At 37.2% G+C, this 15,558-nt stretch overlaps 2 protein-coding genes across 3 annotated transcripts; both read left to right on the top strand.

Moving 5' to 3' along the window:
* Positions 1-1,365: 1,365 nt before the first annotated feature.
* On the top strand, positions 1,366-7,607 carry mlh3 (mutL homolog 3 (E. coli)). 2 transcript variants are annotated; one of them, XM_084428901.1, is made up of 13 exons: positions 1,366-1,686; positions 1,837-4,313; positions 4,394-4,495; positions 4,578-4,654; positions 4,766-4,870; positions 4,988-5,072; positions 5,148-5,216; positions 5,564-5,672; positions 5,808-5,967; positions 6,052-6,075; positions 6,878-6,956; positions 7,181-7,329; positions 7,452-7,607. In XM_084428901.1, exons 2-13 carry the CDS (start codon positions 1,838-1,840, stop codon positions 7,545-7,547), a joined length of 3,531 nt encoding a protein of 1,176 aa, XP_084285027.1. In that variant the 5' UTR covers positions 1,366-1,686; position 1,837; the 3' UTR covers positions 7,548-7,607. The 2 variants fall into 2 exon arrangements, with proteins under 2 accessions (XP_084285027.1, XP_084285028.1); XM_084428902.1 differs by lacking the exon at positions 4,394-4,495 and having other exon boundaries at positions 1,837-4,112.
* Positions 7,608-7,783: 176 nt separating this feature from the next.
* kansl2 (KAT8 regulatory NSL complex subunit 2) lies at positions 7,784-15,442 on the top strand. Its single transcript, XM_084428903.1, has 10 exons — positions 7,784-7,912; positions 8,682-8,934; positions 9,028-9,206; positions 9,682-9,796; positions 11,726-11,889; positions 11,967-12,133; positions 12,322-12,412; positions 13,234-13,487; positions 14,684-14,887; positions 14,994-15,442. The coding sequence occupies exons 2-10, from the start codon at positions 8,684-8,686 to the stop codon at positions 15,087-15,089; spliced, it is 1,521 nt and encodes a 506-aa protein (XP_084285029.1). The 5' UTR covers positions 7,784-7,912; positions 8,682-8,683; the 3' UTR covers positions 15,090-15,442.
* Positions 15,443-15,558: the final 116 nt, after the last annotated feature.

Below are 15,558 nucleotides of genomic sequence, written 5' to 3'. Positions count from 1 at the left end.
TGCGCGTGAGAAGGGTGGGGGAGAGACAGAGAGGGGGTTTGGGTGGGGAGTGGTAGAAGAGTCTTGACTAATTCACTTTTCCCGTAAAAACATGGCTGATCTTTTTCAATTAATGAAATGCACTACATTATATAGGACAGCTATCCCCCAAGGAGCGTGTAGTTTTTACCAACACATCCTCACGCCCCCTCACGCGCTCTGCAGTTCATATTGCGCCATTTCTTTTAGCTCATAGGATTGTTCAGCTTCTATTTCCCACCTCATGTTCCCGAAGCTTTGCACGTTAACTAACACATGTGAAAAGACCTTGACCGAAGATACAAAACACTGACTGACTTGGCAGGAATTCAGGCTTTAAGTCTTTTAACTCAATTTCCTATTGATGCACTTCAATTTCTTTCCAGAGCGCGCAGTAATGCAGAGTGATAACCAAAACGCAACCAAATCCATTCCGTTGAACTACAATATATGGGAAAATGCATCAGTGACGTTTTCAATAAGCTTTTCATGCAAAACTTGCCGGTATTTTTTGTTTTCACTATAAATCATACCAATTCATAATATACTGATAAATGATGACACATCTTTATCTGTGAAGGTCACCGAGAACATGCCACTATGTCCCCCACATTCAGCAGCAACGCATTTCAGCACCATGGAGAGCAGCACAGTAAAGATTTACTGCTGACCACCATCAAACTCTCTCTCTCTCTCTCTCTCTCTCTCTCTCTCAATAAGCTGACACAATGTAGACTGAAATGGATAAAGAAATTAGTTTTCTAGTTTTCTTCCTCATAAACCTCATAACAAGCATAAAACAAGCTTATCACATCGATTTAGATTATTTAATGGCCTATAAGTGTGCATTGTTTTTTTCGCGTTTCATTAGAAGATATAACAATAAACAATAACAATACACTAGAGGTTAGAGACTTTCTTTTTGGAAAAACTTTCTTATTTCTATTCTGTCACTTGCTCAGTCTCATTGAGTTAAAAGCATGATAGCTAAACATTGTTATGATTAATTATTAATATAGCCTTCATGCAACTTGATTTTAACTAGGCTACATTAAATAGTATATGATATTATATTTTTATTTCATTTTGTTTTTTAGATTTATTTATCGATAAATCTTCTCTGGTGAAATATAATCAAAGTAGACCTATTTATCAAAAATATGGTTCTGCAAAAACACAAAATAACTTTGGTACTTTCTACAAAAAATCTATTTTAATTTTTAACTTTTATATAATTGTATGTTAAATTAATATTAATTGGTGTTGTGAAGTATTTTATTCTTATTCATGACATCTGCACTAGTTTATTTTGCCTTCTCTGCGGTCGCTTGCTTCACGCTGCTGCTTATCCTTGACGTCATTTCCGCTCAATCCGCTGCAATTCACGCTGTTGTGAGTAAAAGTAGATCATCGAACCCATAACAGAAATAATGGTTGTACAACTTAAACGAGTTAACGAATGATATGCCATGCAAACGTTATTTTTTTATCATAAGTTGTAGAAACACCGTATTAAATTGAGTGGCTAAGGAAACCGTCATTTTTTAGGACCTAAATGCATCTTTACGACATGTTGTTACATGGCAACCGTCAAAGCTGACAAAACTTACAGACGGCTTGTTTTCTGCACGTTCAGTCACAAATAACATCTCACAGCCCACCAAAGAGGTATAGACGTGTATTAGTGTAATCATTATTTCAAATGAAAAGATAATTATACTTCTCTTATGTGCGTGGTTATTTACATTTTTGATTAATATTTAATTTTACTTTTTCCATCTCTGTGCATTAAAGTATTTTAACATTTATGTTTTTTAGAATGATCAAGAGTTTGCCCCAAGATGTTCAAGCACAGCTGCGCTCTGGTGTTGCTATTTTCTCATTGCAGCAATGTTTGGAGGAGCTCCTGTTAAACAGCATTGATGCTGGAGCAACATGTGTGGCTGTCAAAATAGACATAGAAGCCTGCAAGCTGCAGGTGATCGACAATGGCTCAGGGATGTGCCGGGAGGACATGGAGAGAGTGGGATTGCGGTACAACACAAGCAAATGCAGCTCGCTGGAGGATCTGGATAATCTCAGATTTTATGGGTTCAGAGGGGAAGCGATTTCCAGTATTGTTTCCCTTGCAGAAATGGTTGAAATGTCATCTAGGACTAAGCTGTCGGTGAAAACATACGTTAAAACCTTTAATGAAGCAAATGCATCGGATGTTTTAGAAGCTCAAACTGTTCGTCCCTCCGCAGGGACGACCGTGTCCGTCTACAATCTCTTCCACAATATGCCAGTCCGAAGAAAGAGAATGGATGCTGTTTTAGAAACCGAACGCATCCGTCAGAGAGTGGAGGCCATATCTCTGATGCACCCATCTGTGTCATTCACAGTGAAAAAAGAAAATTCGGCTCACATGATGGTGCAGCTCTCTAAAACAAGCAGTACCTATTACAGGTTTGTGCAGATTCATGGCTTGAATCGAGCCCAAAAGCTTGGAGAGGTCAATTACATCCATGAGCAGTTCGAAATGACTGGTTATATTGGTCGTGAGGGACATTACAATAACAGCTTGCAATTCCTATTTGTAAATGAGAGGCTTCTTCTGAAGACATGCATTCATAAAACACTCAACAGCCTTCTGAAGAGAGTTAGCAGTGCTGCGAGACAAAACAACAGCCCAACCGTATATTCGTTAACATCGAGCCCCAAACAAAGAGGCGGATGTGATCTCCATGGCGTCTATGTTTTAAATATCAAATGCCATTACTCCGAGTATGACATATGCCTCGAACCAGCCAAGTCACTGATAGAGTTCAAAGACTGGGATAATGTACTCATCTGCATTGAAGAAGGAGTAAAAGCATTTCTTACTAAGGAAAATCTGGTGACAGAGTTTTCCATGAATGGCAGTGATGGTCCATCAAGTAGTCCATTGAGGAATGCAAAGACTTCTGCGGCAGAACAAAACCTCAGTGCTGAGCAAAGGCGTGAAAAGTGTGACGCACTGACAGAGAAAAAGGATAATGCAAGTGGTTTGGAAGTCTCTGGTGGTCAAATGTGGGAGCAAGTGTCAACAAACACCGAAACCATTTCCAGTGAAGAATCAGATGCTGAAAAAGCTCTTCAGGGTGGCGATTTAAGTCTGCAGACCACATTTGCAGTTGCTACAGAAATTAATAACAATCGCAAAGAAGATGAAAATGCAATTTATCCTAATATAAGCCATAATGATTTGCCAGTTACTGTTAACAACAACAACAACATAAATGTGATGGGAAGCAAAAAACACAAGATTTCAATTCTGGATGTAAAAGGGGCGCAAGATAGTTTACAAAAATTCTGCTTCCCAAATAAAATTTCTTCAAAAAAGAGAAAGTTGCCATTAAATGGCATTGAAGACGACAAACATGTTTTTTATGGTACCAGCTCAAAGACTTGCAGAGCTGCACCATGTCATAAATTATCTCTGTCTTTTGAAACAGGATCTCTTGACAAGTTCAAAAGGTTGTTTGGGAAGAATCCTGAAAAAGATCAACCAAGTACAGAAAAAACAAGCCTTTTACAACCAGAATCCTCTAGAAAATCGAATGACTGCTTTGTAGGATCTACTTTGTGCTTAGATGATTTAGACAAGCCCTTATTGAGGAACATTTCAGATGCTCATTCTCCATGCAGTTCTGAATGTTATGCAGAATCTTCACCACGGAACAAGGGAGAAAAAACATCACCGGCTGCCAAATGTTCATACTTCCAACATGATAAAACGGCATTCAGAGAGGTCAGCAGAAATACAGACTTTCTTACCATGGAAATGTTGTCTTTTCCAGTTGTACAAGACTCAAACTTTGAAGAAAAGTCCTGTGAATTAGAAAAAGAAAATGGATCCTCTGGGACTGTTGATTCACTTGTCCATGATTCTTCTAAAGACAATCCAGTCTTCGCTCTGATTGAGCAGGACACAACAATACCCTCCTCAATTTTAGAAGACTCTCACCTCTGCAACAAGAATGTGCCTTCCTTTTTGGGAAGTGTGAGCAGTGTTGATGAAGCCAGAGGAACCTCTCAGCATGATCCTCAGTGCAGCAACACAGGAAATGAAGGTCAGAATACAAATGACAGTGTTGAAACAATCCCAATGTCCAGCAGCTGGATGGCTCATTATGACAGTTGCTTAGGAAAGCTAGTTTACATAAACCAAGTTACAGGGCTCAGCAAATACGACTCTCCTCCTGTGGAGGAGACTCAAGTGCCATGTACCACAGATGTCACTAACATGGCGGTCAGTGTTATTTCAAGAACAGGTGGGAGAAATACAGAGAGACGTTTTTGGATCACTAATGTACAGATATTTATATTATAATCAGCTTGTCTTTGCTCATAGGATTTGAGCACAGGTGTTATCCATTTCACACAGACATTGTACTTCCCTTTCTGCCCAAGCCCAGAGCAGAAAGAGCTCTTAACTCAGGGACAGACAGCAGAGGTACAGCTCTAGATTGACATCAGGACTGAAATCAGCTTTTTAGTACACATTAACTAATTATTTTTCTTTTTACTCTTTTAAGAGGATGCCCAAGGTCCCGATTCATTGTCGACTTTATTCTCAAAATGGAGTAACCCGGTGTTCATACGGCCTCCAGAGGTATGAAGACTACTGGTTTAATAAATTAAATAATTTAAGGATTTTTAATGTAATACTTAAAAGAAAAAAAATCAAATGAATTTGGCTCACACTAATAATTATTCTGAAAAGGTTGCTGTGGATGTAACCAGCGGTCAAGCTGAGGGTCTTGCTGTAAAAATACACAATATTCTTTTCCCCTACCGGTTTACCAAGAATATGATCCACACAATGAGAGTAAGTATTAGGCTATACATCAACTCTTTTTGTGTACTGAGGAACTGACACTTACAATGGTGAAAATGAATCTAAGATTTAAAAAAAAAGAAATAATTATTATTTTCTTTCCCCTAGGTCATCAATCAAGTGGACAAGAAGTTCCTTGCTTGTTTGATAAATACAACAGAACAGGATGTGTCTGAAAGCAGTACAAATGAAGGTGCCATGGCCTGAAAATCATTACATTGAATAGTGTGATGATGTCCTAAACATTTGTCTTTGCCTTCTACTGCAGGAAATCTTCTAGTGTTGGTTGATCAACATGCTGCCCATGAAAGAGTTCGACTGGAGGGGTTGGTAACAGGTAAATGGTAATGATGTAATGGTTGAGCACCAAATCTGCATGTTTGAATGATTTCTGAAGGATCATGTCACACTGAAGACTGTAGTAATGATGCTGATGAAAATTCAGCTTTAAAAATACATTAAAATAGAAAGCAGAGATTCAACAGATATTTCACAATATTAATGTGTTATTGTATGTTTTTAATCAAATTAATGTAGCCTTTGAAAACATTTAAATATCTTACCGACCCCAAACTTATAAGAATAAGAATAAAACAGTTCATGTAAAAGCATTAAAATGCTAATAAAGAAGAGGTGCATAAAGATTCAATGAATTTTTCCCACACTGCTTGTTGTTTGATTTAGACTCCTATGAGGATGACCCAGACACACCTGGAAAAAAGAGGCTGTGTTCTTCAAGTGTAACCCCACCCTTGGAGATTAATGTAACTGAGGAGGAATTGAGACTTCTGAGGTCATTGCAGCTGTTTGAGCTGTTGAACATTCCTGATTCCATCGTCATCTTCTCTTTGAAACATGCATGTGTGTTCAATTAGTTCTGCACCTTTGCCAAAACAAAATGCCATAAATCTCTCTTTTGTTCTTGAAGGTCTTGTCAGGCCTTCCTGAGGGGTCTTGCTTTAGATGTAAGGTTCCCAAAGAGTGAGTCACTGAATGTGTTTTTGGAGAGACTTCCCACATGTTTCATCGAGAAAGAAAGCACAGAGCTCCGCCGTGGAAGGCGGTCAGTAATTAAAACCATTGCAGAGGTCAGACTCAGTTCTTATTTGTTTTTGTTTTCTTATTGTTTTAAGCTCAATTTAGACTCATACACTGTATATTTTATTCTGTAGGACTACCTGCGAGAACACATCGAGGTGAGCTGGCATATCCATACGTGATTTGCAGTGCTATAGTGAAATAGATATGTGTCTATAGTGAAATAAAGTACAAAAGATTGTAGTTAGCAATGTAATCTAATACATTACACATTTTAAGTTATATAATCTGACTACTTTTTGATTACTTTTAGACTTTTTGATTTGAATAGTATAATCTTGTTCCATATTGATAAAAATTACAAAGAGAAAGAAAAATTCTTCCATTTTTTGTTAACAACAAAATGAAACGATTAAAAATAAAATTAAAATTACATTACGGTAGGGTCTTCCAAGCTAGGGTTTGGGAAGGAACTGCAGAGGGTTTCATCAAATTGCTGAAAAGCAAAAATAAATAAAAAATAACTAAGCTAAATATTTTATTTGTTTATGCCTTATGGCCTTTCAATTTTCCACGTAATTATAGTCGGCTGGTGTGTGTGTGCAGTTCCACAAAACTGGAAGACATTCTGAACATATTTAAGAAATCTGCTTTTTTTGGAAAGAAAATTAAAAAAATAATTAGGGAGAGTCAATGAATTCTAGATAATTTACTGCCATTTTGTAAATATTAAGTAATAATGTAATCAATAAAAAAGTAACTAGTCTGATTATGAGTATTTTAACATGTATTATATTCTAATTACAAGTATTTCATTTTTGGATCTGATTATATAATCTAGATTACATGTAATCAGTTACTACCTAGCCAGCACTGTAAACAAAATACTACAAATGGGATGTTTTTGGAGCTTGAATGGGATATATTTCTGATATTTTGTTCTTTTGACTCATATTGCAGCTTCTGCACTCAACGGGAAGAGTGAGAGGAACGCTGCCTCTGACAGTACATAATGTTCTCGCTTCACAAGCGTGTCATGGTTAGTGTTATAAATCCACCATTAAGTTCAATTTAAATATATTCTGTTTATTAACTGTTGTAGGGAACACGGAAACTGTCTCCCCCTTCTCCCATTTATACAAAAGAAGCCACAATGTGTCTAAACATGTTTGTGTACACTTTGAGTACATTTAACATGTAGGTAATTAGCATTTTCAAATATTCTTGTGCATATTAATTAATTGTATTTATTTATCTTAACAGGAGCAATTAAGTTCAATGACATTTTGAGTAAAGAGGAGTGCTGTAGTCTGGTGAGCTCGCTCTCCTCTTGTCATCTTCCTTTCCAGTGTGCTCATGGAAGACCTTCCATCGCCCCTCTGGCAGATCTTCACCACTTAGAAGATCAACAGGTATGTTTCAACTAATCTGCAACTTCAACAACAACAACAACAACAACAACAACAAAAAAAATATATATATATTGTTGTTTTTTTTCTAATATTTTATGTTTCATTTTTTAATATCCCCACAGGATCTTCCCAAACCAAATCTGAAGAAATTGAGAAGGATGTACAAGTCATGGCAGCTTTATGGAAAAGATCAATCTCTTGCACAAAACAAAGCATGAATTTATCAACAGTAAAACCTCCTGCAATTATTAAATTATTAAATTATTTATTTTAGAGTCCACCTGCTTCTGTTTATTGCTGGACTGCTTTTATTTTGTTACACTTTTTGGAGCATACAGTTGCTGCCAACAAAAACTGCTCTGCGATAGAGCAGCCAATAATAAAGGACTATACTCGATCGTGAAGTATTTTCCTCCAATCAAATGGTTCCTTACAAGGTTGTGGTCCAATCAACGTTAAACGTAGGAGGGCGCTAAAATGGATGACGATCCTACACACAGAGCTCATTGTTAGTGCATTGCGTTGAAAGCTGGAAGGGGCAGCAGAAGATCTCACGCAAACGTTAACAAGTATTACTCCATTGGTGAGTTTTCACGTAGAAATTATATTCTGTAACGTACAAAACAGTTTTAGACTCAATTGATGATATATATTGAGTAATTATATCAGTTTTTGTGAGTTAAAATCAAGAGTATCTTATCCTCCCAATTCAAAGATGGCCGAACAGCAGCACTGACGTATGAATTTTGCGCTTTCTGCATAAGATAAAAATGTTAATCTTATGATTTCTGAAAACATTTTAGACCTCGTAGCTTCTGTAATGATAACGTTACAATTTTTTGCGAATGCAAAGTTAAAGAAATTAGCTATACGACTGTCTGAATGCTCTTGGAGTTTACTGTATATCCCACATGCGTTTACGGGATCTGCACGAATCTCGTGTGCTGATGTACAGTAAAGCCTTAACGTTACCATGTTAATTAAAACAAATTAATTAGCATTTAACGTTAAACGAGTTCTTGTTTATCTTTAGTAGATGTGCATAATCAAGTTGTAGCCTATGCTAAACTGACTTTTTGGTCCCTTTGTTGATATACAGTCATGGCAATGAATTGCATAATTTCTTTATGGCATGTGGTATGTAGAAATTTTAGGGATTTTGATGCAGATATAATGAAATGTTAAAAGTTATTTTTTTTTTGTGGTTATGTTCTAAGCGTCCTCATAAGCCACATTTTCTAATTTATTAAAATATTTATGCTGTAATGATGAATGACTGGAAATTCAGAGGACCTGAATTATTGTGTCTGTATTTGATTTGGTTATGAATGTTGACTTTCTCATTGCATCAGTGATGAACAGGATTCGGATCCACGTTCTGCCATCCAGCAGAGGTCGAGTGACTCAAGCTGCTCGCTCTCAAGAACCTCAGACCTGCTCCTTCACCCAGAGACCCTGTTCACAGCCTCGTCTGGAGGGCCTGGAGTTCTGCATCAAACATGTTCTTGAAGATAAAAATGCTCCCTACAGGCAATGCAGCTATGTTTCCAACAAGAATGGCAAGCGCTGCCCCAATGCAGCCCCAAAACCAGAGAAAAAAGAGGGGTAAGTGTGTTTGTTTACTCCCTTAGCATGGTTAAGTACGTACCTGGTTTCTATATTTTTTTATTTTACTATTAATGTTTTTCTTTCTGTTAGGGTTGCGTTCTGTGCTGAGCATGCACGCAGAAATGCTTTGGTTCAACAAGCCCAAATGCGGAAGGCATCTGCTTCTGGACCGTCTCCTGAAGTTCTACTGTCTCAGCTCAGCGGCTATAGTCGGCCAGAATCTGGAGCTCACAGTCACGAGGGCCGAAGTGAAGCTAGTCGCATACTAGGTAAGATCTAATTCGTGTCTAATCGTGCTGTTACTTGCTTATGGCCTTGTAACCATTGAGAAATCTCTTTTAAGTCTGAATGTGATGCAAACAAACCTGTGTGTGTGAACTGATAACTGAAGTGACTCCAGTTTGGTTTCTGCTCCAGAGGAAATTAACAGCAGTAAAAATCGATATTAAATGTGGTAAAAGCAATATTTATTATGTAAGTTGTCATTTTTGGTTCTTTATTTTGCGATATTGTTTTCTAATAAACCTATCTATACATGTGATGGTTTTATGGGTGATATGTTGTGCCATTTAAACATTTATTTATTTATACAGAAATACTAAAATTATAATTGACACATAAATGTTTAATAGATTTGAGCATAACAGAATAAAATAACGATACAAGAGTTGCAATGTCTTACGTGTATTTTGTTTTATGTCGTTTGTCGATTATATTTTGTCTATATTTTTACCCCTTGTGTAGATGAAGAGAGCTGGAGTGAGGAGGAGCAGGATCCAATTGTTTTGGATCAGACATGGAGAGGAGACCCTGACAGTGATGCTGAAAGTCTTGATAGTGACCATGAAGACCCTTTGAAGTGAGACATTACTCAATTTAATTTTCTTATCTGCTTTGTTTTGTATCAGTTTTAATAAATTAATGCCACCTGAGATTAGGGCTGCTCGATTAATCTTAATAACGATTTCTGCTTCTCTCGATTATTTAAAAATAATAGTCGCGATATTTGTCCCGCTGATTATTTGTTCTGAAAACATTTATTTTAAACATTTCCGTTATCTTGCATTGGTAACAAGTAGAGATGCGCGGATGGGCTATTATTTCATCCGCAACCGCATCACAAAAATCATCATCCGTCCGCCATCCAGCCGCACCAACGTTTTTGACCAATTTTCAAAACCGCACCCGCCCGCCATCCGTTGATTTGTGTATACATATATTTTTCATTTGATTGGTTCAACCGCCCGCCACCCGCCCGAATTTAATAAAAATATTATTTTTCGTCAACTCATCCGCCCAATCCGCGGTTTATCCGCGGAGTCCGCGGCTGTAACCGCCAACCGCGCACCTCTAGTTACAAGCCTCCACTCTCATTCCTCCTTGGGGTTGCCAGATGTCAAGAGAATAAATCCCCCAAATGGAGATTTTCACTTAAAAGAATACATTTTCTGCCCAGTGTTTTACTGGGATTTTTAAGGGATAGTTCACCCAAAAATTAAAATTAGCCCATGATTCACTCACCCTCCTAGGTGTATATGACATTATTCTTTCAGACGAATACAATAACTCAAATGGCCATACGCAGTCTACTTACGACTAAAGTGCATCTTAAGCAACTTGCGACGTTGAAAGTAGCGTAGTGCGTCATGGCGTAGCGTAAATATCAGCAGTACGTCGCTTTACTCGCATAAGTTGCACTTTAGACTTTAGGGATGTTTCGTTTGGCCGGAAGCTAGTTATTTTACTTTATAAAGTTTAAAATATGGATATTTTTCTTACACAACGCATTGCTTCGCTTCAGAAGACCTTTATTAACCCCCCGGAGCAGTGTGGAGCACTTTTATGATGGATAAATGCACTTTTATGGACTTCAAAACAGAAATGGCCATTCACTGCCATTATAAAGCTTGGAAGACATTTTTTAATATAACTCCGATTGTATTCGTCTGAAAGAAGAATGTCATATACACCTAGGATGACTTGAGGGTGAGTAAATCATGGGCTAATTTTCCCATGATTTTCCCCAAATCCCCCAAAATTTCATTTTTGGGTGAACTATCCCTTTAATCTTCTCAATCTGACAACCATGTGTACACTCTCTCTCTGCGCTGTAAAAAAGATATGATGATCTGACCACACCGACAAACATTTATTTTGGAGTTTAGCAATGTTCATTGTGAAATTCTGCCTGAAAGAAAGCTGTCATACTGCCAGTCTGTGTTCCTTCATGAGGCCGCTTGTGTGAGTTGCTGCCACTAAATCTGAGAGTGAACCTTCTCTGTGATTAGCTGTAATAAATCCAAACATGATTCCTAACCATATAATTTGCTATCATGATTGGTTAATAAATGTGGTCCATGCAACCAACAATACTAAGTAAAAATGAAACATAATTTGGAAATATTGGAATTAATTTGAGGAAATTCACTTTTTTGCTTTTGAGAGAAGCTATTCAAAGGTTCTACCAGTTTTTGTAATGCAAAGCAGTTGAAAGCTACTCAGCCACCGTCTGTTTGCACTGTTTAGCCATTTCTGAGATGAACATGGCTAAAAGGAGAAAAAAGACCAATATGAGTAATGGTAACTATCACAGTTGATCAAACAAAGTGCATGTGCCACCTACAGGCCAAGACGAGACATGTGAAATGGCTTACATGATTACCCCTTTTGATAATAATATTTACATAATAATATGATAATTATGATAATAATCGTGATTATCAGTTTAACCATTATCGTGCTGCCCTCCCTGAGATGTCAGTTGATGAGTGTGACTTATTTTCTATAGGCATGCGGGTGTTTACACAGCAGAGGAAGTGGCGCTCATCACACGTGAAAAACTAATCAGACTTCAGTCCCTCTACATAGACCAATTCAAACGTCTGCAACACTTATTAAAAGAAAAGAAACGACGCTACCTGCATAGCCGCAAGATTGAGCATGAGACGATTGGTAAGGCTGCTGCTGTCATTCTTTGGTTGCATTCATGTGTTCAGTCAGCATATAATATAATCAATTTTGTGATGCAGGGAGCAGCCTGTTAACAGGTCCAGAGGGCCTGTCCATGAAGGAACGAGAGAACCTAAAAAAATTAAAGGCTCTGCGACGTTATCGCCGGCGCTATGGAGTGGAGGCGTTGCTGCATCGTCAGCTCAGAGAGCGAAGACAAGCGATTACTGAGGGAGGCACGCCACAGGTATGGCTGGACTTTCTAGTAACGTCTTGTACGACAATAAAAGGTTTAAACTCTACAGACCTGAATGACATTGGATTTTCTGACTGTGAAATGGACATGAGTCTGTGCCTATTGTCATGCTCAGTCATTTTTTATAAATGTCATTTGTGCATCTTTTCATTATTTTGTGTGTTTTTTCCCCCACACAGGCGATGCGTTTAGGCCAGAGATGTATTTCCTTTGTGGAAGGGACACGCTGTTCAAATCAGTGTCTGCCGATGACACGACATTGCGTCTCTCGTATCCTTTTTCGTTTCTGTTGTATCTATGTATGTATTGTTCAGATCTATTAAACTGTTTTTCTTTGTCTGGCAAATAGAAAAATAAATTTGGACTGATAATTTGAGTAGTTTGGTGTGTATATATATACTGTTCAGGAGTTTGGGGTCAGAAGGATTTTTTTTTTTTTTTTTTGCCTTAGTGTCTTAATAAGCAAGGCTGCATTCATTTGATTAAAAATACAGTAAAAACAGTAATATTGTGACTAAATTGTTTTAAATTGTTTTAAAATTAATAAAGTTTTTTTATTTTAATATATAATGTAATTTATACCTGTGGTGGCACAGATGAATTTTCAGCATCATTACTCCAGTCTTTTGTGTCACATGATCCTTCAGGAATCATTATATTATGCTGATTTGGTGGTCAAGAAACATTTCTTATCTATGTTGAAAATAGTGCTGCTTTTGTTGTTGAAAACTTTTGATCAGAATAATGTTCTATTTGAACAAAATTATTAATTTATTTTAAAAACATCTTGTGTGTATATATATATATATATATATATATATATATATATATATATATATATATATATATACACATCACATGCTCTTATAGCCCTGAATCAAGGCCTGCAGTTTGCTGTAGCTGTTGGTTTCAAACAGTGGCTTATACAAAAATCTTCTAATGGTCTGTTTACTTCCCAGAATTATCTAATGGTGAAGTCCTTTCTGTTTGAAGGAACAGTTCAAGTTCTCCACCTCATCCAGCCTTCCATATCTTTGACATTTAAAAGTTATTTCCCGAGTTCTCCTTATCTCCTTAACCCTTCACAATAGACATTTATCAAGATAGTGGCCAAGTTTTATTCAAGATGTGCCCCGGTCTGAAGGACGTTCCATGTGATCGGCCTGTGCACATGGGACAGTCTGAGGATCCCCGCTGTCCTCTGCACCTGTCTCTGCCTCCACCCATGTACCAGCCCGAGCAGGAGTCTCTTGCCCCGGAGCAGCTGGCATCTGCGCCCACAGACATGTACCTCAGTGCTGCAGAGCTCCAGCCAACAGAAAATCTACCTCTGGAATTCAGTGATGTATGATTTGTGTTGGTTTTTCTCATTAAAACAAAAATCGCTGTGTGCAATTGCTTTTCTCATGTGTTTTTGGCACATCCCTTCACACAAAGTTTCCCATTTTCAGAATAATTAAGTCTGCAATCTGCGCTAAATTTGTTCATCAAAACCCCTTGCTCCCTCTTCAGATTGCTGAGGTGTCTGTCAAGTATCTACATGCCTGCTAACAGTGCTGCTCAAACATGTTCCCTGCAGTGTAAATCATATCCCGTAGCCTCACATGAATGAAAAGCAAATTAATCTGAATGTTCAGCAGTCATCTTCCTTTCATTTTGTTTCTGACATTTTCTGTGCCCACAGTAAAACCTCTCATTTAATTTCATTTTTGGAAACGTCTCATTTTCCTGTTATGCCACAAGCTATGTATGTGCTTTTCCATTATTTGTTCCCATTGCCTGTTTTCAAAATCAAACAATATTGCAAATTGACCCATATTGCTGGATTTTTTTTGTGTTGGTTATTTGGCCGTCAGTGACAATTAGATGTTGAGCTGTTTAGTACTTTTTTTTTTTATATATATATATTTTTTTATATAAGCTGTTTTGCAAAAACACGTTCACTTCTAAAATAACTGATTACGCACGACACCTAAAACTATTTTTTGGTTGCCTTTGATAAATATTTATTTAGAAAAATGTGCTATTGAGACATTTAAAAGAAAGTTTAAACGAAAAAAAAAAAAACATCATGAAAGTATCTCAATTAATTACCAAGCTAGTGGTGATTTGTACTGTATTTGCACTATTTTTAATATAAAGTTCTGATTTCTTTTGGTACATTGTCATTGCACAAAATATTAAAACTAAATCAGTTATCAGCCAAAAACAGTTTTATTTTAATCTGATATTGGATTTCTCTCATTTACCAATTTTACATTTAGTTTACCTTTGCAGTATTTTTAAAAATGTTTTAAAACACTTATTTAACACTTAAATGTAATCTTTAGCAATTTTAATACTGTACATTATAATTTTGTAATGCCTAATTGTAGCATTTAAAAAGCTTTTTTTCTTTTTTTTTGACAAAATAGCATAGAATGTAATATCAGCTATTAATTGGTTATTATTGACCATACCATAAAATAGTTACTGTGCCGAATTTAAATATTGGTGCATCCCTAATCATCAGTGATGTAATTAAAGTCTGTTGGTGTGCAGGATCTTGATGTTGAAGATGAGGGATTGCAGTGTCCCCCATCCCCCTTGCTGTTTGATACAGCGCTTGCATTAGAGGACCAAACCATCAGAGAGATTGCCGAGGCCCCCATGGACATACTGACAGGGACGGAGCATGGGTATCTAGACGGATCTGCCCAAGATGTTGAGCTCTCAGAGAGAGACAAGGTGTCTGTGGAAGATGAGGTAATTATCACTTGGAATACGTAAACGATGCAACCTCAGTGGTGTGTCTATTCCTTGCGATGACAAGTGGGCATTTAAGCACCAGAGCTGCTGTCTTGTTTTACAGGTTGAATCTGAAATACTTGAAGCAGTTGGACAAGCGGTTCCCATGCTGAATTCATCAAAGGATTCTGACATGAAAACAACAGATGCCTTATCCTGAGCACCTTGTGACCTGATTTTCTCAGCTGTTGTACCCTTGATATTTCAAACAGTTCAAATATCTATTTAAAAGCCATATTCCGGAAGTCTGCTTTCATCGCAATATAACCCAACATTCTCTTTACCTAAAATAGCACAATGGCACATGTTCTGAAATAGATTGTAAGTGTCTTCTACACAGCAGTGACAGTATATGCACATAGTTTGTATTTTGTAAGGCAAAGATGAGGTATGTGTTTAAGTACAGAAAGTCTCCAAGCACCATCTCCAATTTTATGCAGCACATTTCTGGTTCCATATGATATTCATGACTCATACTGGGATTTGTTCACTAAAATAAACCTTTACATCTCATCTTGCTCTTCTTAATTATAATTTTGCACTCATGAAAGGAGCTCCTCTGGGACCATCAGGGTTCCCATGGTCTTGGAAAACCTAGAAATATCAGGGCATTTTTATCATCAGAGTCA

This window comes from Rutilus rutilus, assembly GCF_951802725.1.
Source record: "Rutilus rutilus genome assembly, chromosome: 13".
In the NCBI taxonomy this organism is placed as follows: Eukaryota; Metazoa; Chordata; class Actinopteri; order Cypriniformes; family Leuciscidae; genus Rutilus; species Rutilus rutilus.
This window is presented reverse-complemented; position numbering and strand designations above follow the sequence as displayed.

What these genes read in the sequence shown, in the direction of transcription:
- kansl2 (XM_084428903.1), top strand. Translation starts at nt 8,684, where the DNA reads ATGAACAGGATTCGGATCCACGTTCTGCCATCCAGCAGAGGTCGAGTG. An exon ending in CTGAGGGAGGCACGCCACAG is followed by an intron (nt 12,134 to 12,321) that starts GTATGGCTGGAC and finishes TCCCCCACACAG; the next exon opens with GCGATGCGTTTAGGCCAGAG. An exon ending in AGGTGTCTGTGGAAGATGAG is followed by an intron (nt 14,888 to 14,993) that starts GTAATTATCACT and finishes CTTGTTTTACAG; the next exon opens with GTTGAATCTGAAATACTTGA.
- mlh3 (XM_084428901.1), top strand. Translation starts at nt 1,838, where the DNA reads ATGATCAAGAGTTTGCCCCAAGATGTTCAAGCACAGCTGCGCTCTGGT. An exon ending in ATATGATCCACACAATGAGA is followed by an intron (nt 4,871 to 4,987) that starts GTAAGTATTAGG and finishes TCTTTCCCCTAG; the next exon opens with GTCATCAATCAAGTGGACAA. An exon ending in ACCACTTAGAAGATCAACAG is followed by an intron (nt 7,330 to 7,451) that starts GTATGTTTCAAC and finishes ATATCCCCACAG; the next exon opens with GATCTTCCCAAACCAAATCT.